The sequence below is a fragment of the Macaca thibetana genome, chromosome 7, assembly GCF_024542745.1.
Source record: "Macaca thibetana thibetana isolate TM-01 chromosome 7, ASM2454274v1, whole genome shotgun sequence".
Classification (NCBI taxonomy): Eukaryota; Metazoa; Chordata; class Mammalia; order Primates; family Cercopithecidae; genus Macaca; species Macaca thibetana.
The window spans coordinates 139,966,042-139,986,791 of NC_065584.1; the positions used below are offsets into that span (position 1 = coordinate 139,966,042).

Genomic DNA, 20,750 nt, shown 5'->3' on the forward strand with positions numbered 1-20,750 from the left:
GTAGGAGCAGAAATAAAGTGTAAGGAACAACACTTTTTTTCTTAAGAAAAATCACAGAGACTATGGCAGTATACAGACCTTTGGCATCAGCAGAATCTAAACGCTTGGGCCTCTGATTTGATTCAGAGCTTTCCTTTGGAAGTACTGCCAGCTCCACAGAATTTGAAAAGGGTCCTTCTCCCACCTCATTGGATGCAGATATCTTGACAATGTACACATTTCCTGCTACCAAGTTTTCTAGCAAAGCCATGGTTATTGCCCCTATAAATACATCAATTACCAATTAAGTGAACATTTATCTTTTATTCTTTCATTCATATTATATAAACATGGTCCTTTATTTTTAAAAATATTTTTCTGATTATAAAGATGACACATATTGTAGAACATTTAGAAAATAAAGAGAAATATAAATAAAATTACAATCTTCCATTAACATTTTAGTGTATTTTGTGGGTGTGCATAAATATTTGTGAATACATATTTACTGCATGAATTTTTACATATTAGAGTTTTCACTTAACACTGCAGTATGTATATTACCCCAATATAATCCTTTTCTGTAATTCTGTTTCAGGAGTTCTTAAAAATAGTACACATTTTTGTTTGACTTTTTGTATATATATGTGTATATATATATGTGTTTGTGTATATAATGTTTTACTCTTTACAGAGATATGAATACAAATAGAATCTGGGACATTTTATTATGGAACATTTGAAACATGCACACAGAAATAATGCTATAATGAACCCAGATTCAATAATTATATTCTTATTTTTTAGAGACAGAGTCTTGCTACATGGCCCAGCTAGACTGGAACTCCTGGGGTCCCCAGTAGTTGGGATTACAGGCACACTCCACGGTGCCAAGCTTTCAATGATTATAATTGGATTTTTAAAAATCCAATGTAAGAATCTTTTTTTAATTGGAAGTGTTTAAACCACTTATGGTGATAGCTGTGACAGGTAATCTTGTTCTTCCTTCCTAAATTAGAACAACATGATTATTTTTGAAAGCATGAATATATTTTTACTGGCCTAATTTTTTTTTCTTTTTTTGACACGGAGTCTTGCTCTGTTGCCCAGGCTGGAGTGCAGTGATGCAATCTCAGCTCACTGCAAGCTCCGCCTCCTGGGTTCACGCCATTCTCCTGCCTCAGTCTCCTGAGTAGCTGGGACTACAGGCGCCTGCCACCATGCCCGGCTAATTTTTTGTATTTTTAGTAGAGTTGGGGTTTCACCATGTTAGTCAGGATGGTCTCGATCTCCTGACCTCGTGATCTGCTCACCTTGGCCTCCCAAAGTGCTGGGATTACAGGCGTGAGCCACCATACCCGGCCCTTTTTTTTTTTTTTTTTTTTGAGATGGAGTCTTGCTCTGTCGCCCAGGCTGGAGCGCACTGGCACGATCATGGCTCACTATAACCTCTACCTCCTGGGTTCAAGCAATTCTCCTGCCTCAGCCTCCTTAGTAGCTGGGATTACAGGCACCCACCACCATGCCAGGCTAATTTTTTTGTATTTTTAAGAGAGACAGGATTTCACCACGTTGGCCAGGCTGGTTTCCAACTCCTGACCTCAAGCGATCCGCCCACCTTGGCCTCCCAAAGTGTGAGGATTACAGGTGTGAGTCACCGCACCCGGCCTGGCCTAATTATTATCACAGATTTAAGATAAACAGGGAAGAAAATGCACAGTTATGCAGGAACCTCAGAGTACTGAAGACAGGTCTCAGATTAAACTCCCAAAATCACCACCAGAAATCTGTGTAAGATCTACTTCTCTTCATAAGCAATTATCATTTGAACTTATATATGATATTTGGTATCTAAAGGTATTTTCTCTGTTGCATGACTGCTAAGAAAGATTCCTATTTGGACACTGCCATTTCTGGAGGTGCCTTTCTGCCCTTGTTCTGCCACTGCACCAAAGTATTTGTCTTACAAAAAAATTCCTACCCTAGGAATTAATTCTAGTGCTAAAGGTGTAATAGAAATTCAACCAGAAAGTTGTTTCAGCACTGTTTGTGGGTGGACATGCACAGGGAAATCTAGTTTTCTTGTGCCAATTCCATCTCATTTTTTCCTGACTCAGGGCAACCTTACAATAGCTTCAAAGAGTTTACAATAGTTTGTGACAGTTGCCTCCTGGCCAAAGGTAGCTACTCCAGTGCACTTGCTGGACTGTATTTCATTAGGCAAATGAAACGTGGAGTGATCTTAAAGCTAAGGTCATGAGACGGAGGCCACCTCTGCAGGTCACACAGTGTGAGGCAGCCAAACCTCCAGCAGCGATGCCAGGAGCCAGAACACAACTTGTTTTCATGTTCTCTGGTTTCAGCTTGGCCTAAAGAGAGTGTGAGCTACTTGAGTACACAACTGTTCAATAAACAAAGTGACCCTTATTTAGAATCAGGAAGAGTCTTTCCACTGTTGCTGTGTTTTTAGGCAGATGAATTAAAAAAACAAAGATGTATGGTGACATGTTACACTTAACTAAAAGGAAGAACATTTCCATGTCTTCACAAACAGAGATATAAATAAATAGAGTTTCTGTTTTATGGTAAAACACATTTAAATTTTAAAAAGTACTTGGCAAAAACTAATCACTACCAGAAACTAAATCTTTTCACTTAATTTAAGTTTTATACACAGACCAGCAGTACACGTGTGCACGCACTCCCCTTTTCCCCCAAAAAGTATCTTCATTTAGAAAAAAGGGAAACTGTAACATTCTGGTTCCCCTAGGAGGACACTCAAAGCATTTCACAAATAATAAAGCAATCTGTCTATATTCTTTCAACAGACTTCTCAATCTTAATTAGTGTGATTATTTCTGTCTCCTGCCTTTTGTATGTGTCTGAATCTTTAGTCAGATTAGGAAGCTTACAAGCAAGACCGTGTAACAGGCTAATTCACATCAGTGCTGGTCAAATCTGCTAATTCACATCAGTGCTGGTCAAATCTCGTCATGTAACCAGGTGAGCAATTTCTGACTTGGGGCATGTTACTGAACTGTATTTTCCTCATGGAGACAATAGTTCCCACCTCATATAATTATTATACGGATTAAATAAACTATCATTGGCAAGTATCTGACGCAAGTATAAATAAAAGTTAAGATGTCTTCCTTTACCTCCTCTTCTTCCTCTTTTGCAAGACAGAAAACTTTTTTTCATATTTGGACCATAAATGTCCATTTAAATTATAAAAGCAAAAGATTTTGGGGTTGGAAAAGTGCCCCAGGATACAATCTCAGATCTTTTTTCTCTCTTCTGTCCACATGCTTATATGATTTTTTTCCAGATCCACAGCCTTAAATATCACCTATACATTGATAACTAGATATATCTCTAGTCCAAAACTCTCCCATAAACTTAATCCTCCCACTGCTTAATCAGCCTCTCTGCATGGACATCTAAGACACATCTCAAATTTCACACTTTCAAAACCAAAGCCTTAATTTCTCCCACTGATGTGGCTTCTGTTTTTTCTTATGCCCCATATCAATCTACAAGCATATCCTGCTTGCATATCTACAAGCATATTTTCTTTCAAATTATGTTCCAACAGCTTATTACTTTCATCATTACCACTCCTGTCCAAGCCCTCATCAACTCTCACATGGACACCTGCCTATAAAATGGTCGCCCAGCTTCCACTCTTACCTTCTTACAATCCATTTCTCAGGTGGCTGCCAGAGCAATCCTTTCAAAACGTAAACTTATCAAAGGTCTCCAAAACTGTCCTCTCTCTTAGAATAAAATCTATGGCTCATGAAGTCTGGTCTACATCTGCCCTTCGTTACCTCATTACTTCATTTCTTACTGCCTGCTCTTCCCCTCACTCCAACCTCCCTGGCCTTCTTGCTGTTCCTCTAACATGCCAACGCACACTTCCGCCTCAGGGCCTTTGCACCTCCCCCAGATATCCACAGGATTATGTTTGAATGTCATTTCTTCCACAGGAACTCTTTTACTGCTTCCATCACTTTGTCTCTTCTCCCTATTGTAACTGTCTTTATAGCATTTATGACACTACTTGAAAATGTATGTGTTTGTTGGTTTGTTACCTGTGATACAAGCTCCAGTGGAGGTAGGGACTTTGTTTTGTACACTGCGGTACTGCAAGTGCCTAGAATAGAGCCTGGCACATAGTCATCACTCAGTAAGAATTGGTTTAATAAAAGAAAATATTCCTACTATTGGTGGTCCAATTCATTTGGCAAATGTTGAGTTAAATGGATTCCTTTATCACAGGGTTTCTAATTTCCAGTGCGAATCTCTAACAAGACGAAAGGTATATGGTATTCATCAAACTTATTTAATCATGACAAAAATTTTTTGAAGAGGGGCATCTTTGTGATATCAGGAAACTCATAAAGGACAGAATTCATTAATTGCTGAGATAGAACATAATTTCGTTTTTTTAAGACTGAGTGCAGTGGCGTGATCCTAGCTCACTGCTAACTCCGTCTCCTGGGTTCAAGAGATTCTTCTGCCTCAGCCTCCCAAGTAGCTGGGACTACAGGTGCACGCCACCATGCCCTATAACTTTTGATCCACTTTAAATTACATACAAGTATAATTTCATATCATGTTTCTGCTCAACCATTGTCTTACCATGTACTATTTTAGCCACAAATACTATACGTTCACCAGAAACATTTTTAAATGTTTTGATCCATGACAAATACCTTGTTCCATTTGTATTAAAATATGTGAATTAAATATATACATAAATATGTATAAACCTAGTATGTATAGAAGATTAATAGGTATATGGGAAAGAGAAATGGACACCCTTATTCTTTTTTCCTTCATCTTTTTCTATACCATAACTTTTCCAAAAGCTGCCATAATTATACATACAAGACATTTTAACTTTTCTTTAAATGCCATGTTATATTCCTTGCTTTTTGTTTAAATGTGAGTCAAACTCTGTTTTTCTCTCTCAGAAAAGTAAACTCAATTGCTTTTTACTGATTTATTTGTTCTCTATGAACCTTTGGACTTAGCTATGAAAAAAGTCCTCTACATTTAACGAATGACAAAAGCTTTTCACAAATGTTTCTTAAAACCACAGCAACTAACATTATTTTTCCTGTGCTCTATTATATAGCTAGAAAGGCTTATATAGATGTAAAAATCTGTAACTGTAATCCCTTTCACTACTGAGCCATCAATGAGGCAAAATACTATTTTCTGAGTTCCGTTCCAAAATTACAAATTAATACATTTAAAAGGAGCCAGACAAAATATATATTGCTTTTTTTTTTTTTTTTTTTTTTTTTTTTGAGACAGAGTCTTGCACTCTTGCCCAGGCTGGAATGCAGTGGCGCAATCTTGGCTCACTGCAAGCTCCACCTCCCGGGTTCATGCCATTCTCCTGCCTGAGTAGCTGGGACTACAGGTGCCTGCCACCATGCCTGGCTAATTTTTTGTACTTTTCTGGTAGAGACGGGGTTTCACCGTGTTAGCCAGGATGGTCTCGATCTCCTGACTTCATGATCTGCCTGCCTCGGCCTCCCAAAGTGCTGGGATTACAGGTGTGAGCCACTGCGCCCGGCCTTTTTTTTGGAGACAGAGTTTCACTCTTGTTGCCCAGGCTGGAATGCAATGGCATGATCTCAGCTCACCACAACCTCCACCTCCTGGGTTCAAGTGATTCTCCTGCCTCAGCCTACCTAGTAGCTGGGATTTTTAGGCGCCTGCCACCACACCTGGCTAAATTTTTTGTATTTTCAGTAGAGACAGGGTTTCACTGTACTGGCCAGGCTGTTCTGGAACTCCCGACCTCAGGTGATCCACCTGCTTCAGCCTCCCAAAGTGCTGGGATTACACACATGAGCCACCTTGCCCAGCTCTATACTGCTTCTTTTTAGGCAGGTGCAAATGAAGAACTCAAAGAAGTATGTGTTCATGCTATCAAAATTATTTATTAATACTTAGAATACCTCATTGAATCAGGTTAGTTATTTGGTTAACTGCTGTGTCAAGAAATCATTTTGGACTTGAATGACTGAAACTAAATTATACATTTTAAGAAAACTGTGAGGCCAGGGGCGGTGGCTCATGCCTGTAATCCTAGCCCTTTGGGAAGCTGAGGTGGGCAGATTGCCTGAGTTCAGGAGTTCGAGACCAGCCTGGGCAACACAGTGAAACCCCCATCTCTACTAAAATACAAAAAACTAGCCAGGTATGGCAGCGTGTTCCTGCAGTCCCAGCCACTCGGGAGGCTGAGGCAGGAGGAGAATGACTTGAACCCCGGAGGCAGCAGTTACAGTAAGCCAAGATCCACTCTACTTCAGACTGGGTGACAGAGTGAGACTCCATCTCCAAAAAAAAGAATACTGTGGTAGACTCTAATACTGAGGATCCCAGTGAATTACACCCCCACGGATTCACACCCTTGTAGCCCTCCCGACACTGGTTCCAGACTTGACCATGTAGCCTACTCTGCCCAATCAGACATAGTGAATGTGAGGAAAGCAGAGGCTTGTGAAAGCTTTGTACACGGGGCTTCCTCTCTTCTCTTCCTGACTGTGGAGCCCACTCCTGCTGGTTTTTTGTGTTTTGTTTTGTTTTGTTTTTTTGAGACGGAGTCGAGTCTCACTCTATCATCCAGGCTGAACTGCCGTGGCACGATCTCGGCTCACTGCAACCTCTGCCTCCCAGGTTCAAGCGATTCTGCTGTCTCAGCCTCCCGAGTAGCTGGACCTACAGGCATGTGTCACCATGCCCACCTAATTTTTGTATTTTTAGTGGAGATGGGGTTTCCCCACATTGGTCAGGCTGGTCCTGAACTCCTGACCTTGTGATCCGTCCGCCTCGGCCTCCCGAAGTGCTGGGATTACAGGCGTGAGCCACTGCGCCCAGCCTCTCTCTTGCCATTTTTAGACTACTCAGAGCCTATCAAAACTGTAATACGGCTGCAGCCTCGTGAGAGACCAACAGAACTGCCAAGCTGATTTCAGTCCAAATTGTTGACTCAAAGAATTGTGAGAACACAAAATGGTTATTTTAAGTTGTAGACTAGTTTGTTAGGCAGCAATAGATAACCGATATAAACATAAAATCACATTGCTGCCAAATACTTAGCACTTTCAAGTCTCTTCAGTGACCAGTAAATCATTATTTAGTGGGGCTTCTTCTGCTTAATGAAAAATACGAACATGCAAAGATCAAAATTCCAGGTAAAGTTATCATCTGCTTATTTTAAAACTCATAGTTTTATATTACATGCACATAAATATCTTTTAAATTTATCTCGTTAATTGGGTAAATATTCCTCTTGAAAGGTATAACGAATGTGGGAGTGCCTCATACTGTATAGTGTATAGAATATAGCGTACAAGTGGCAACTACATTTCCTGCTTGAAATTCTTCTTCAGCTTTTTATTGGTTGGCAAACTACTCTCTTCTCAGAATGTATGTCTAAATTAAGGAAGTGCCAAAATAATGAAGTTTTACTATTTATGTGATGGCCCATCTAAAATCTGGCAAATAGGACTTGTCCAACATAAAGATTCAAGATTTAGGCTGGGCTTGGTGGTGTGCATGCCTGTAGTCCCAGCTACTCAAGAGGCTGAGATTCTGTCTCAAAAAAAAAAAAAAAAAAAAAAAAAGATGCAAGATTTAGAAAAGGATATGATAAAAGTGTGCATAAGAATCCTAAAAACTTGTTTAGCCCCTTTAGCACTACTAAGGTCTTCTCCCTTAAATCATATCTCCTTCCAGTGTTTCCTTCTCCTGTGCAAGACACACCATGAGAAACCTAAGACTCATCCATAACAAATCTCCCTTCCTTAATCTTCTCTCCCTCCTGTCATCCAAGCTATCAAGTTCTATCAATTTTAACTCCTTAATATCTGCCAACCATCCTATCCTTTCCATCTTAATCCTCACCATCCTAGTCCAGGACTATCATCTCTTTCCTGGACGGCTACAGTAACTTCTTAACTAGTCCCTTTGCATTACTCTAATCTCCAGTTGGTCTCAATCAAACCTTTTTTATTTTTCCCCGAAGACAGACTCTTGTTCTTGTTGCCCAGGCTGGAGTGCAATGGTGTGATCTCGGCTCAATGCAACTCCTCCTCCTGGGTTCAAGCCATTCTCCTGCCTCAGCCTCCGAAGTAGCTTGGATTACAGGCACCTGCCGTCACACTCAGCTAATTTTCGTATTTTTAGTAGAGATGGGGTTTCACTATGTTGGTCAGGCTGGTCTTGAACTCCGGACTTCAGGTAATCTATCTGCCTCAGCCTCGCAAAATGCTGGGATTACAGGCGTGAGCCACTGTGCCCGGCTATATCTCTTCTATTAACAAAAGTAACAGTAACCTTTTTGAAACAAACTATTCTTAAAATTGGTGGATGGCTTCCCAATGCTCCTTGAACGAAGCCCAAATCTTTAATTACTTCACACATGAAAATGTAAATTCAAAATAAACTCTAGATTCCCCTTTCCTTTTGTTTCTTTAATATTAAAATAATCTTACTTTTTATCCTTCATGGCAATTTATGGTATTTACCTTCACGGTGTAAGACCTGCCACTCTCCTGCAATCCAGGCCTTCCTGGATGCATATAAGATAGTATAGCGGGTCACAACTGTCTCTGGGCCATCAGGGGGTTTCCAAGAAACCAGAGCGGTGTCATCCTCTATCAACGTCACTTTTACTCCAACTGGTGGGCCTGCTGGTGCTGTGCACACACAACAAAATGTTGTATTAGTAGGGTAAAATGGTTTATAAATACTCAAATACCTGGCTTACAGGCTTAGAAAAAAGTTCAGAAAATTAGAAACCACCATAAAAAAAATTACAGCTTTCAAAGATCATTAATGATAATGTGAAGTACTATTTTTCTTCTTGTATTTTCGTAATATTTAAACATTAAAAAACATAAGATAGTAGATTCCTAGATAGGAGAATCTAAGTTAAAGGGATAGCATTTTTAAGGTTCCTGAAACGTTTTGCTAAATTGCTAACTAGAAATGTTTACTTCCACCAACAGTACCTTGTCCATTAGGTATCAGGTTTCACCCCATTAGTACTGATAGTTCTTACTAACATGTATAGAACATCAACTTAACCTGATCTTGGAGGCCAGTGAAAAAAATGCTCCTGACATTAAAACATTTAGTTATTCCTGGAAAAATTGCGAATCAGTGAATTTACTGGGCAGACTTACATCTAATAATATATCTGTGAAAAACAGTAAAATCTTGGAATTTAAGTTGACTCCATGTTTAATATACACTAAAAGTGTGAAGAGCTGGTTTTTAACACATCTCATATGGAATATTGCCAAAACCATAGCAACAAAGTCCTATGGTCACTGTCATAAATGTCCCTTACTTTCTCTCTGTATAATTAAAATACAGCAGAAATGATGCTTATATAATAGATTATCTAGTCCTTTGTCCTCATTCTAGAGATAAGAAAATGTTGGTCTAGAGACATAAAATATCTTAACTAAAGCCATGAAAGCTACAGAATTGGTGCTCAATCCGATATATATATTGCACTGTGCACACTATCAAGCTGCTATTCATGCAGAAATGACTTCAGTATAACGTGAGCTCCCAAGATCATTAACAAACATTCACTTACTGCCATTTAAAAATTTTTTGGCTGTAGATTTGAACAGCACACCTGATTTTTTTTAAGGTTTCTAAAAGGACATTAAATTTAAGCCATCAAGTGGTAGGTGGCAACTACAGTAGTATCCTACTCAGAATGACATACATATTTTTTAAACATTTCCTTAATCTTTTTTAAAAGGTAAAATCTATAGGGAGCTGTTTTCTTTACCTTCTGGAAGAGTAGAATGGTAGACTACAGGGCTCCAAGGACTGGAAAGCTGATCCACATGTAATCGAACAGCAAATTCATATTTGGTGTTTGGTTCTAGACCCTGAACCAACATGTGAGTTTCTGATCTATAATAATGAGGGATGAAGGTGTTAATGCTGGTAGTATATTATTGTTTCTAAAAGAATGTCAGCATTTCCAAATAGGTAAGGGCATAATGTTATTTTTCATTACCTCCTCATTTTATATGAAAAAATGTTTAGACTAAAGAACAATTTAATTGGACTTTTAAAATACTAAACTTGGTATTGTCCTGTAGAAATAAGCCTACCAGTTGCCTCTCTTTGACAGCAAACTCGAAATGTCCCAATACAAAGGGATTTCCTCTGAAATACTGGAAGTCAAATCATTCATTCATTCATTTATTCATTCATGACGAGGTCTTGCTCTGTGGTTCAGGCTACAGTGCAGTAGTGGGATCATAGCTCACTGCAGCCTGCATCTCCTGAGCACAAGCAATCCTCCTGCATTAGCTTCCCAAGTAGCTAGGATTATAGGCATGCATCACCATGCCTGGCTGATTCGAAAAAAAATTTTTTTGTAGAGATGGGATCTGGCTATGTTGTCCGGGCTGATCTTAAACTTCTGACTTAAGCAATCCTCCCACCTCAGCCTCCCAAAAATCATTGTTTTAGAGCACCGTGATGGGCATCTTTCTAACTCTAACCTAGAAACAAAATGACAACTGGCTCTACTTTTTGACTGCCAGCATGAAAACAGTCTCCTTTCTTTCTTTAAACGTGCTAAGTTTAGTCACTTGAGAGTAATAATAGCTTCTTGCCTAATCTTGTTGCACGAGGCAAGGAAAATTTAAAAATCACTTATATAAATTAAATGTCAAAAAGTACAGTTTTCAGAATATGGTAAGGATGCAAAACTCCCAGCCACTTCATAAATAACTTAAGTCCTGAAACAAATGCTTACAGGTGAAGCCCAAGCTGGGCCCAAGATGGTAAGAAGTATGAGTTGGAGGGGGGCGTGGGGAGGTAAGCAAAGAAAATAACCATTAATAGGAGCTACATACGTTTGAAGGTACAGAACCAAAGAAGCATTCTGCAGGCCAACAGGATTACAGCGGATGGTGTAGTTAATGATTTGTGCAGTGGTGAATGCAGGCCTCCTCCAGTGCAGGAAGATGGAAGATGAGGTGTTAGCCTTCGCATAGAGATGGTGGGGTGGTGGTGGAGGAGGGACCATGCGATCACGAACAGCTATTGAGAAAAACAATGTTAATTTACGATACGACATAACATTTAACATAGAAAGTGGTAAAATGGTAAAATAATAATATCCCACCCTATAAGTAGATTTTAGGTCTTTCTTCCACCAGAGACACATAGTGATCTGGAGATATATCATCCAAACCTAAACAGCTCTTCCGTGAGTTAACTAAGAAGTCAAAAACAGTCATGCATCACTAAACAACAGGGACACATTCTAAGAAACGTGTTAGGTTTTTCATTAGGTGATTTCATCATTGTGTGGACATCAGAGAGTGCACTTACACAAACCTAGATGGTATAGCCTACTGCACACCTGGGCATTATGTTATAGCCTATTACCCATAGCTATAAAACTGTATAGCATGTTGTACTAAATACTGTGGGCAACTGTAACACAATGGTATTTGTGTTTTCAAACATATCCAAACAGAGAAATGGTAACAGGTTGCTCTATGAGATTGTAACAGCAATGTCATAGGTGATAGGAATTTTTCACCACCATTATAATCTTATGGGACCACTGTCACATATGTGGTCCACTGTTGAGGGAAATGTCATTCTGCTGTGTGTGACTACATTACTGATACTTAACAGATTGGAAAGCAGAAGCACAGAGAAGTCAGGCTACTAGCCAAAGACACCAAGAAAATCAGTGGGGGACTTAAAACTAGAACATCCTTCTCAAGAGCAGTACAAGGGAACAGCAAGTGGAGAGAAACAGCCTCGAGGGAAAAGCAGACTTTAAAAAATTCAGTATGTAGATATTCAGTGGTTATTTTCCTCAGTTAAATGTCTAATAGTCCTCTGTATGCAACATGAAAATAGGACTTATAATTCAATATATCTTAAATATTTACTGAGCACCTATTTGTTTAAGATACTTCGGCCAGGCCGCGGTGGCTCACATCTGTAATCCCAGCACTTTGGGAGGCCAAGGGGTGGATCACTTGAGGTCAGGAATTCGAGACGAGCCTGGCCATCATGGTGAAACCCTGTCTCTACTAAAAATACAAAAACAAAAAAAACAAAAAAAAAACCCAGGTGTGGTGGTGGTGCCTGTAGTCCCAGCTATTAGAGAGGCTGAGGCAGGAGAATCGCTTGAACCCGGGAGGCAACAAACAAACAAAAAACAACAACAACAACAAAAAAAGAAAACAAAAAAACTATGCTACTCAGCACAGAAGATATAAAGTAATTAAGCCACCAAGGCTTCCAAGGAGTAGTGAGACTGTACTTAAAGGAGGAGGAGGAGAAAGAACAGTGTGAGCCATAGTAAAACAAACGGCCACGGCTTTCACTTACACACACATCCTGGAGTGCTGACGGTCTGATCTGCCTGATAGCCATCTTCCACGTTGTTGTAAGCCAGGAGCCTCACATGGTATTTTCTTCTGGGGTCTATAAAGAAACCAATAGGAAATAATTAGGACCAGGTCTTTAGATCTGAGCAAAGGTTCTGAACGAAGCTTTTACAGATTTTGGTTCAAAAATCTTCTGAATGCATAAAAGTTCTCAGTAATATAAAATTACGGCTCAATGACTCAGCAATTCACCTTCATATGACACTGCTATTGTGACCCATCTACCAATAATTTACAATTTTACTTTCCTTAATCTAATTTCAAACAATAACACTACCGTTGTTTTCCTTTCTCTCCTCTTCCTCCTCCTCTTCTTTAACTGGCAGATAGATTCTTGATTTTAAAAGCCTTGGGTTGCTTGATGGATCATTTGCAAGAGATTACATTGTAGAAGTTTTTTGTTTAGGCAGTTATATTTGAGGGCTATTTACTTCAAAGTATGGAAATCCAACTGAGATTGTTTTATTCCAAAAAGCTAAAGAAAATTACAATTCTCATTCTTTAGTACCTCTGAAAATTTATATAACCATGTTTTGCTTAAGTTTTAAGTTTAAATGTGTCCTTTCTTTCTACAAACCTACATTCTCAAGTGCGAACTTCACCAAGAAAGATGAGTTGGAGCTCCCTCTACTGGTGTTTGTTAACTATCACAATACTAAAACTAAAGTCCATCCAATGCACATTAAAACACTTTTTTAAAGGCTTTGAAAAAATAGTTATATATTTTAACTTACATAATTTAAAAAATAATCAAAAAGTTCAATAATAAAAACACATTTAAGTTAACTGTTTATGATGACATTTAAATACAGAATACTTGCTCAGGGCAAAAATATACAACTCAGGCTGGGCGTGATAGCTCATGCCTGAAATCCCAGCACTTTGGGAGGCCAAGGCGGGTGGATCACCCGAGGTTGGGAGTTCGAGACGAGCCTTGCCAACATGGTGAAACCCCATCTCTACTAAAAATACAAAAATTAGCCAGACGTGATGGCACATGCCTGTAATCCCAGCTACTTGAGAAGGCTAAGACAAGAGAATCGTTTGAACCTGGAAGGCGGAGGTTGCTGTGAGCCAATATTGTGCCACTGCACTCCAGCCTGGGTGACAGAGCGAAACTCGGTCTCAAAAAAAAAGAGGGTACAACTGAAAAATAATATATGTCTCTATTATACTTCTCTAAATAAAAAAAAAACCACACAAATAAATTCAACATTTCATAAGGAAAAACAATAATCCTTAACAGATATAACCAATCCGGAAAACGACGTGAAATTAAAGGTTAAAAATAATTCTAGAGTGAATCCAAACATTTAAAAATCTAAAAATAGAGGCTGGATGCAGTAACTCACACCTGTAACCCCAGCACTTTGGGAAGTTGAGGACAGGAGTTCAAGACTAGCCTGGGCAATACAGCAAGATCACATCTCTATAAAACATAAAATAAAAATTAGCTTGGTGCGGTAGTACATGCCATAGTCCCAGCTGCTCAGGAGGTTGCACCAGGAGGACCAGTTGAGCCCAGAAGTTGGAGGCTGTGGTGAGTTATGACTGTGCTACTGTGCTCCAGCATGGGCAACAGAACAAGGCCCCATCTCTAAAATAAACCAACTAAATAAAATCCCAAAATAAAATATAAAGTTTATAAAACTCTCCAAAGTAATATGTTTGTATAAGTATTTTAGAAACGGGTATTTTCTAATATTTAATATTAAAATTCATTGAAAGAATTTTCCAAAATATTTTCATTTCCATTTCTCTTTTCAAAAAACTACAAGATGAAAAATTTCTGAGACTTAGAAAACTTCTAACCTTTCTGGATAGAGGTAAGAAGACTCATCTAGCATTTGACCATCCTATAGAAAATGTCTTTTGGATACATCATCTCATTTGACTATCAGAAAACGCCATAAGGTAGATGTTATGCCCATTTTATGTGTAAGCTGTGATACCAAGGTTTCTTTTGTTTGTTTTCTGAGAGAGGGTCTTACTCTGCTGCCCAGGCTGGAGGGCAGTGGTGCAATTACAGCTCACTGCAGCCTCAAACTCCCGAGCTCAGATGATCCTCCCACCTCAGCCTCTTAAGTAGCTGAGACTACAGGCACACACTGCCACACCTGGCATTTTGGGTAGAGATGAAGTCTTACCATATTGCCCAGGCTGGTCTCCAACTCCTGTACTCAAGCGATCTGCCCGCCTTGGCCTCCCGAAGTGCTGGGAGTACAGGAATGAGCCACTGCAGCAGGCCTTCAAAGGTGTTAAGGAGAGTGTCCAATATGCATGAAGCTGAACCAAGAACTTGTTATTTCCGTGACAAAGTACAGGGTCTCTAAATTTACACAAACACCTGTGCCTCTGTCAAAAGAAGCTTGTCTCCTAATAATAATGATTTTTTTTCTTTTTGGACACTGGTTCTCACTCTGCTGCCCAGGCTGGATGACAGTGGTGCGATCATGACTCATTGCAGCCTTCACTTCCCTGGGCTCGGGTGATCCTCCTACCTTAGCCCCGCCAAGTAGCTGGGACTACAGGCATATACTAAGGCACACACCTGGCTAATTTCCCCATGTTGGTCAGGCTGGTCTTAAACTCCTAGCCTCAACAATCCACCTACCTTGGCCTCACAAAGTGCTGGGATTACAGGTGTGAGCCAACATGCCCAGCTGAAAAATACTTTATTCTGTCTCTACTCAATTAGAAGAGTGTCTTTAGGAAAGGCTCCAGAATATAAAGGTATTATACCAGAATACAGGAGATACAGAAAAGGAAGGATAGGATAGATTTGCCCTCAAAGTAGCTCATGTTCTCCACAGGGGGCCAGATATGAATACAGCTATTTCACAGAGAAAGCTCATTTTGATGAGGGTTATGAGTACAGGTGGAGAGATTAATCTTTTTTCTACTGTGCAAACAACTTCAATCAACACTGCATGAATACATCTCTGGAATGGTTCCATTTGTTAGCCCTAAAATGGATTCTTCAAGTTTTCCCTTCTTCCTTTTTATTTATTTATTTATTTATTTATTTATTTATTTTTGAGATGGAGTCTTGCTCTGTGCCCCAGGCTGGAGTGCACTGGCGCGATCTCGGCTCACTGCAAGCTCCACCCCACCCGGGTTCACGCCATTCTCCTGCCTCAGCCTCCCGAGTAGCTGGGACTACAGGCGCCCGCCACCTCGCCCGGCTAATTTTCTTGTATTTTTAGTAGAGACGGGGTTTCACCGTGTTAGCCAGGATGGTCTCGATCTCCTGACCTCGTGATCCGCCCGTCTCAGCCTCCCAAAGTGCTGGGATTACAGGCTTGAGCCACCACGCCCAGCCTCCTTCTTCCTTTTTAAAAAATAAACTTCTTATACTAAATTTTAAACCCAGAATTAAACTTTTTTGTTGGTCAGACAGAAACACCTAATGTGTCCCAACCCAAAGAGATAAGAGAACAAGTTGCTCTTTTAATGCCCCAAGCACTTGGCTACTGCCCACTCAGGACAGACTCACAGAAGCCCCATGAAAGGAGGAGCAGCTCCCGGTCTCCTATTTGGAAATCATCAGGGAGTCACTGTCTCAAGGACCAGGTTCCTTCCCAGGTTATATCAGGCGTACAAGATCCTTTCTATCCAAATAGAAAAGTTTAAAACACACACACACACACACACAAATCAAAAAACAGAATAAATTACCAGGTTAGGGGCAAAGCTGAGCAGTGGACAATGTGGATTTACCACACCTTCCTTTTTAGCTTTAAGAAATTTGTCTCCAGTCTCAAAATCTAGTCATATTATTATTTTGGTTTGTTAATCCAGAGACCCTGGAATATCCTGGTTCATTCTTGTTCATTAATTTTTCAGAAATGTGACTTCGTGTTTGTAAATTTAAGAGTGGAAGTAGGGACCAGAGCCCTCAAATAGTGTTAAGATGAGCACTACCAGGCAGTAACAATGATCAGCTAAAAAAGAAAACAGAATAGCTACAGCATTAACAGAATTAAGGATACAGGGTGAAAAGCAAAGTTTAGGACCAATATGCTAAATACACGTAAATACACTAAGAATGAACCTCAGCATAAGTAGCAAAAGTCAAGTCCTAAAACTTCACAGTTCTGCAAAGACCCTCCGACGCCTAAGGGACAAAGCAGAGACCAGGGCCAACACCTTAAAATGCCACAGGGAACGAGTCCCAAGGCCTGTTACAGCCCTTCTTGTGTTAAGCACTGCCACGTCTGTGGTGCTTGGTTACATGAGACTCAGCAGACTTAGGCTATGTGGTTTTGGGGAGAAAGTAGAGTTAGAAAGAACAGCCACAAATACTGCAGGCCTCCTCAAAGCCCAGCAAGGGAAGGAGGAGAAAGGGAAGACAGGGAGAAGTTGGTTCTAGTTTATTCAAAACTCAACAAAAGGAGCGTAAAAAATGACTCCTCAATTTTTTTTTTTTTGTTTGAGACACAGTCTTGCTCTGTCGCCAGGCTGGAGTGCAGTGGTGCGATCCCGGCTCACGGCCACCTCTGCCTCCCAGGTTCAAGTAATTCCCCTGCCCCAGCCTCCTAAGCAGCTGGGACTACAGGCGTGCACCACCATGCCTGGCTAATTTTTTTTTTTTGTATTTTAGTAGAGACGGGGTTTCACCATGTTGGCCAGGATGGTCTCGATCTCCTGACCTTGTGATTCATGCGCCTTGGTGTCCCAAAGTGCTGGGATTACAGGCGTGAGCCCATCGCGCCCGGCCTCACTCCTCAATTCTTAATGGTCCTGGGGTGATGGCTCAAATGGGTAATACTTGAATTTAGGGTTAAACTTGCTTAAAGCTTTAGCAATATATAAAGACAAAGGGTTAGGAAAGAAAGCTCAAATTAATCTAACACAAATTTGATTCATAACAGTGCAGCTCTGGACTGTCAGCTTACATTTACATTCTGTCCCTAGCCAAATGTTCTTTTAGTAGGGAGTCACCCTTTGGCCCTAAAACGATCATCTTCCTGGCACACTGCTATGGCTGTACTCTCCATCTTTTCCCTGCTGGCTCTAGGACTGGTCTTACCCTCCTTCCAACCTGATTCATTCTCATCACCAGCTCTTCTACTTGGATTATTAGTCACATAAAGAAGAGTTAGGCTGGGCGTGGTGGCTCACACCTGTAATCCCAGCACTTTGGGAGGCCGAGGCAGGTGGACCACGTGAGACCAGCTCGGCCAATATGGTGAAACCCCATCTCCACTAAAAAAACAAGGAATAGCCGGGCATGATGGGGGGTCCCTGCAATCCTAGCTACTCGGGAGGCTGAGGCAGGAGAGCTGCTTGAACCCAGGAGGCAGCAGTTGCATGAGCCGATATCACACTATTGCACTCCAGTCTGGTTGACAAGAGTGAAACTCTGTCTCAAAATAAAAAAGGAACAGTCAGAGCCAGGTCTGGCTGTCTAAGAAAGAGTTCGCAGATATCAATAAACATTTATCAAGAGCCTACCAAAAGTCAGGCACTGCATGAGAGACTCAAGGACTAGAACAACGCAAATCTTGCTTTTAATTTCAATCTACCAAAGAAGACAGGCTGATAAATGAATATTCTATCTGTAAGTATTATTTAACCCTGACAGTTGTATAGACTTGAGCAAGTTTCTTACTTTTCTAAGCCTCGTTTATTTTGATTTGGAAGATGGAAATGTTAACAGGACCTCTCTGATAGGGATTTTAAAAATATTAAATGAAATCATGCCTATGAAGTACTTTGTAGAGCTCCTATAATTAGTAAACACAAAATATTATATTGCTGTCATGTGAGTAAAGGTGCCTGGGAGAAAAGGTAGTATCAAAAGTATGGCAAACGTATCACATTTTGGAATCAACTTTGTGAAAGCTTATCAATATCAAAGATCTCCGTTCGTTCATACAAACAAGATCTAGAGAACAGAACATCGGCAAATTAACAATTGGCAAATACTAAAGCTGAGTTTAACCACTCTCTGTCCTCCCTAATATTCTCTGGTGTATAGAGCAGGCAGGCAAAGGTTCCCAAGTGTGCGTTGGCTTGTATATACTATTGAAACAACTGTGTTTTGTGTCTGTGGCCACTAAGAATGCTTGCTGTTTTGGCAACCACGTCAGATGGCATATATTCCTCCCAGTGGTATATCTACCTTCACCCACATCTTCCATATTAATCTAATAATCTCTCATCTGCCAACAAAGAAACAGCCCTAATGATGATAAATGCTTTGGAAAACAACTTAATAAATTCCTTTCCTAGTGGAAGAACAGTAAGTCATTTCATTAAAGGGAAATCTGGAAGAGTTTGAGGGCAAGTATTAGAAACAGCAAGCATATGGAAACAAAAATTAATTCAATCTGTTAATAATAATTATATCCCATTTTTACAATGAGGTGTTTCTTATCCTCAATGACCACACTCAGAACAAGACAAAGGCCTATAAAATGAGACTCTCTAATGCCAAAATCTTTTAAAGTTGTACTCCTCAACAACTTGCTTAATTCCATTCTAACTGCACACGATCTAACAATAATAGTGCATTAACTGTATCTCCGTGTAACACCTTAAGTAACCTACACTGAAATATGTTTCTAAACACCACACAAAAAACCCCTTCGTTCAGCATTGTACTTGAAAAACTTGCATTTCTGTTCTCCATCACTAGATGGCATCCGTGTGCCAGTTAGGAGAGTGATGACCCCCTCATCCAGGCATTAAGGAGGTGGGAGACATTCAGATAACAGCTGAAATCTAGTATCTGAGTATCTGATGAATGAGCAAATCAAAACAGTTATGCAGGAACTATGGCAATTGCTTAAGTTTCACCAAATGAAAGGCCTGATGAAATAGCAGTAAAAAGAAGGGCTATCTTATTCAATATTTATATATGAATTATATAAATATTTCATATAAACTTCAAAAACCTTTGTATTGGCCGGGCACGGTGGCTCACACCTGTAATCCCAGTACTTTGGGAGGCAGAGGCGGGCAGATCATGACGTCAGGAGTTTGAGACCAGCCTGGCCAATATGGTGAAACTCCATCTCTACTAAAAATACAAAAATTAGCCAGGCATGGTGGTATGTGCCTATAGTCCCAGCTGCTCAGGAGGTTGAGGCAGAAGAATCACTTGAACCCAGGAGGCGGAGGTTGCAGAGACCCGAGATCATGCCACTGCACTCCAGACTGAGTGAGACTCCGTCTCAAAAAACAAAACACAACAAAAAAAAACCCTCTGTATCAGTTTTGCTTCAATGTCCTCTACAGCGAGTGGATGCTGAGCCAAATAGAAGATAACTTTCCTAATGACTCAGTGCTACTAAGAAGCTAAGAGACAGCCTAGCACAGTGGTTAAGAGCTGGGATGTTAAACCCAGGCTGACTGGAATTCCAACACTAGCTTGGTCATTGCTATGAAACTTGGGGAAGTTATTTTTTCTCTCTGTACCTCGGTTACAATCACCTGTAAAATGGGTATAACAATGATAATAGCATCCATCTCAAGAAGCTGTGGGGGGAGGGAAAATAATTCACATGAAGTGCTTTAAAAGAGGGCTTGAGTATAATAACAACAATAATAATATACTAATAAAATATAAAGTGGTAGGGCACGGTGGCTCAGACCTGTAATCCTAGCACTTTGGGGGGCCAAGGTGGGTGGATCACTTGAGGCCATGAGTTAGAGACCTGCCTAGCTAACATGGTGAAACTCTGTTTCTACTAAAAATACAAAAATTAGCTAGGTGTGGTGGTAAGCACATAAAGAAAGGAATCCCAGCTATTTGGGTGGCTGAGGCACAAGAATCGCTTGAAACTAGGAGGTGGAGGTTGAAGTGAGCTGAGATTACGTCACTGCACTCCAGCCTGGGAGACAGAGTGAGACTCAGTCTCAAAAAATAAATAAATAAATAAATAAATAAATAGTAATAATATAATTGCTATTAGCATTCTATGATTCCTAATCCCTGCTCTCTCTCATGTACAAGGGCATGGTGGTGTAGTAATTAAACAACAGACTCCGTAACTACACTACTTGGGTTTGGGGTTTGAATCAAGCTTTGTCATCTATAAAATGTGGATTAAATGAGTTTATACTTGTAAAATGTTTAGAAAAAAACATCATGTACTTGATAGGTGTCTTTTAGTGCTAAATGACTAAGTTTAGGGGAGAAAGTTGGTTTGGGAATTTGGAGATTTGGATATAAATCTTGGATTAACACGCTGTGTGGCTATGAAAGTTGCTCAGTCTGGTGGAGTTCAGTTTCCTCATCTGTACAATTGGAAAGCTGACACATTTATCAGTGTTCTCAAATTT

The 20,750-nt window shown here is 40.1% G+C and overlaps 1 protein-coding gene across 1 annotated transcript in view; it reads right to left on the reverse strand.

The window, feature by feature from the left end:
* Nucleotides 1-20,750, reverse strand: part of PRTG (protogenin) — a 127,086-nt gene that overhangs the window by 16,679 nt on the left and 89,657 nt on the right. Inside the window, exons 12-16 of the mRNA XM_050799787.1 lie at nucleotides 12,400-12,495; nucleotides 10,899-11,085; nucleotides 9,815-9,942; nucleotides 8,532-8,702; nucleotides 79-261 (exon numbers count right to left, since the gene is read on the reverse strand). Coding sequence (XP_050655744.1) covers nucleotides 79-261; nucleotides 8,532-8,702; nucleotides 9,815-9,942; nucleotides 10,899-11,085; nucleotides 12,400-12,495 — 765 coding nt within the window. The remainder of the gene's footprint in view (nucleotides 1-78; nucleotides 262-8,531; nucleotides 8,703-9,814; nucleotides 9,943-10,898; nucleotides 11,086-12,399; nucleotides 12,496-20,750) is intronic.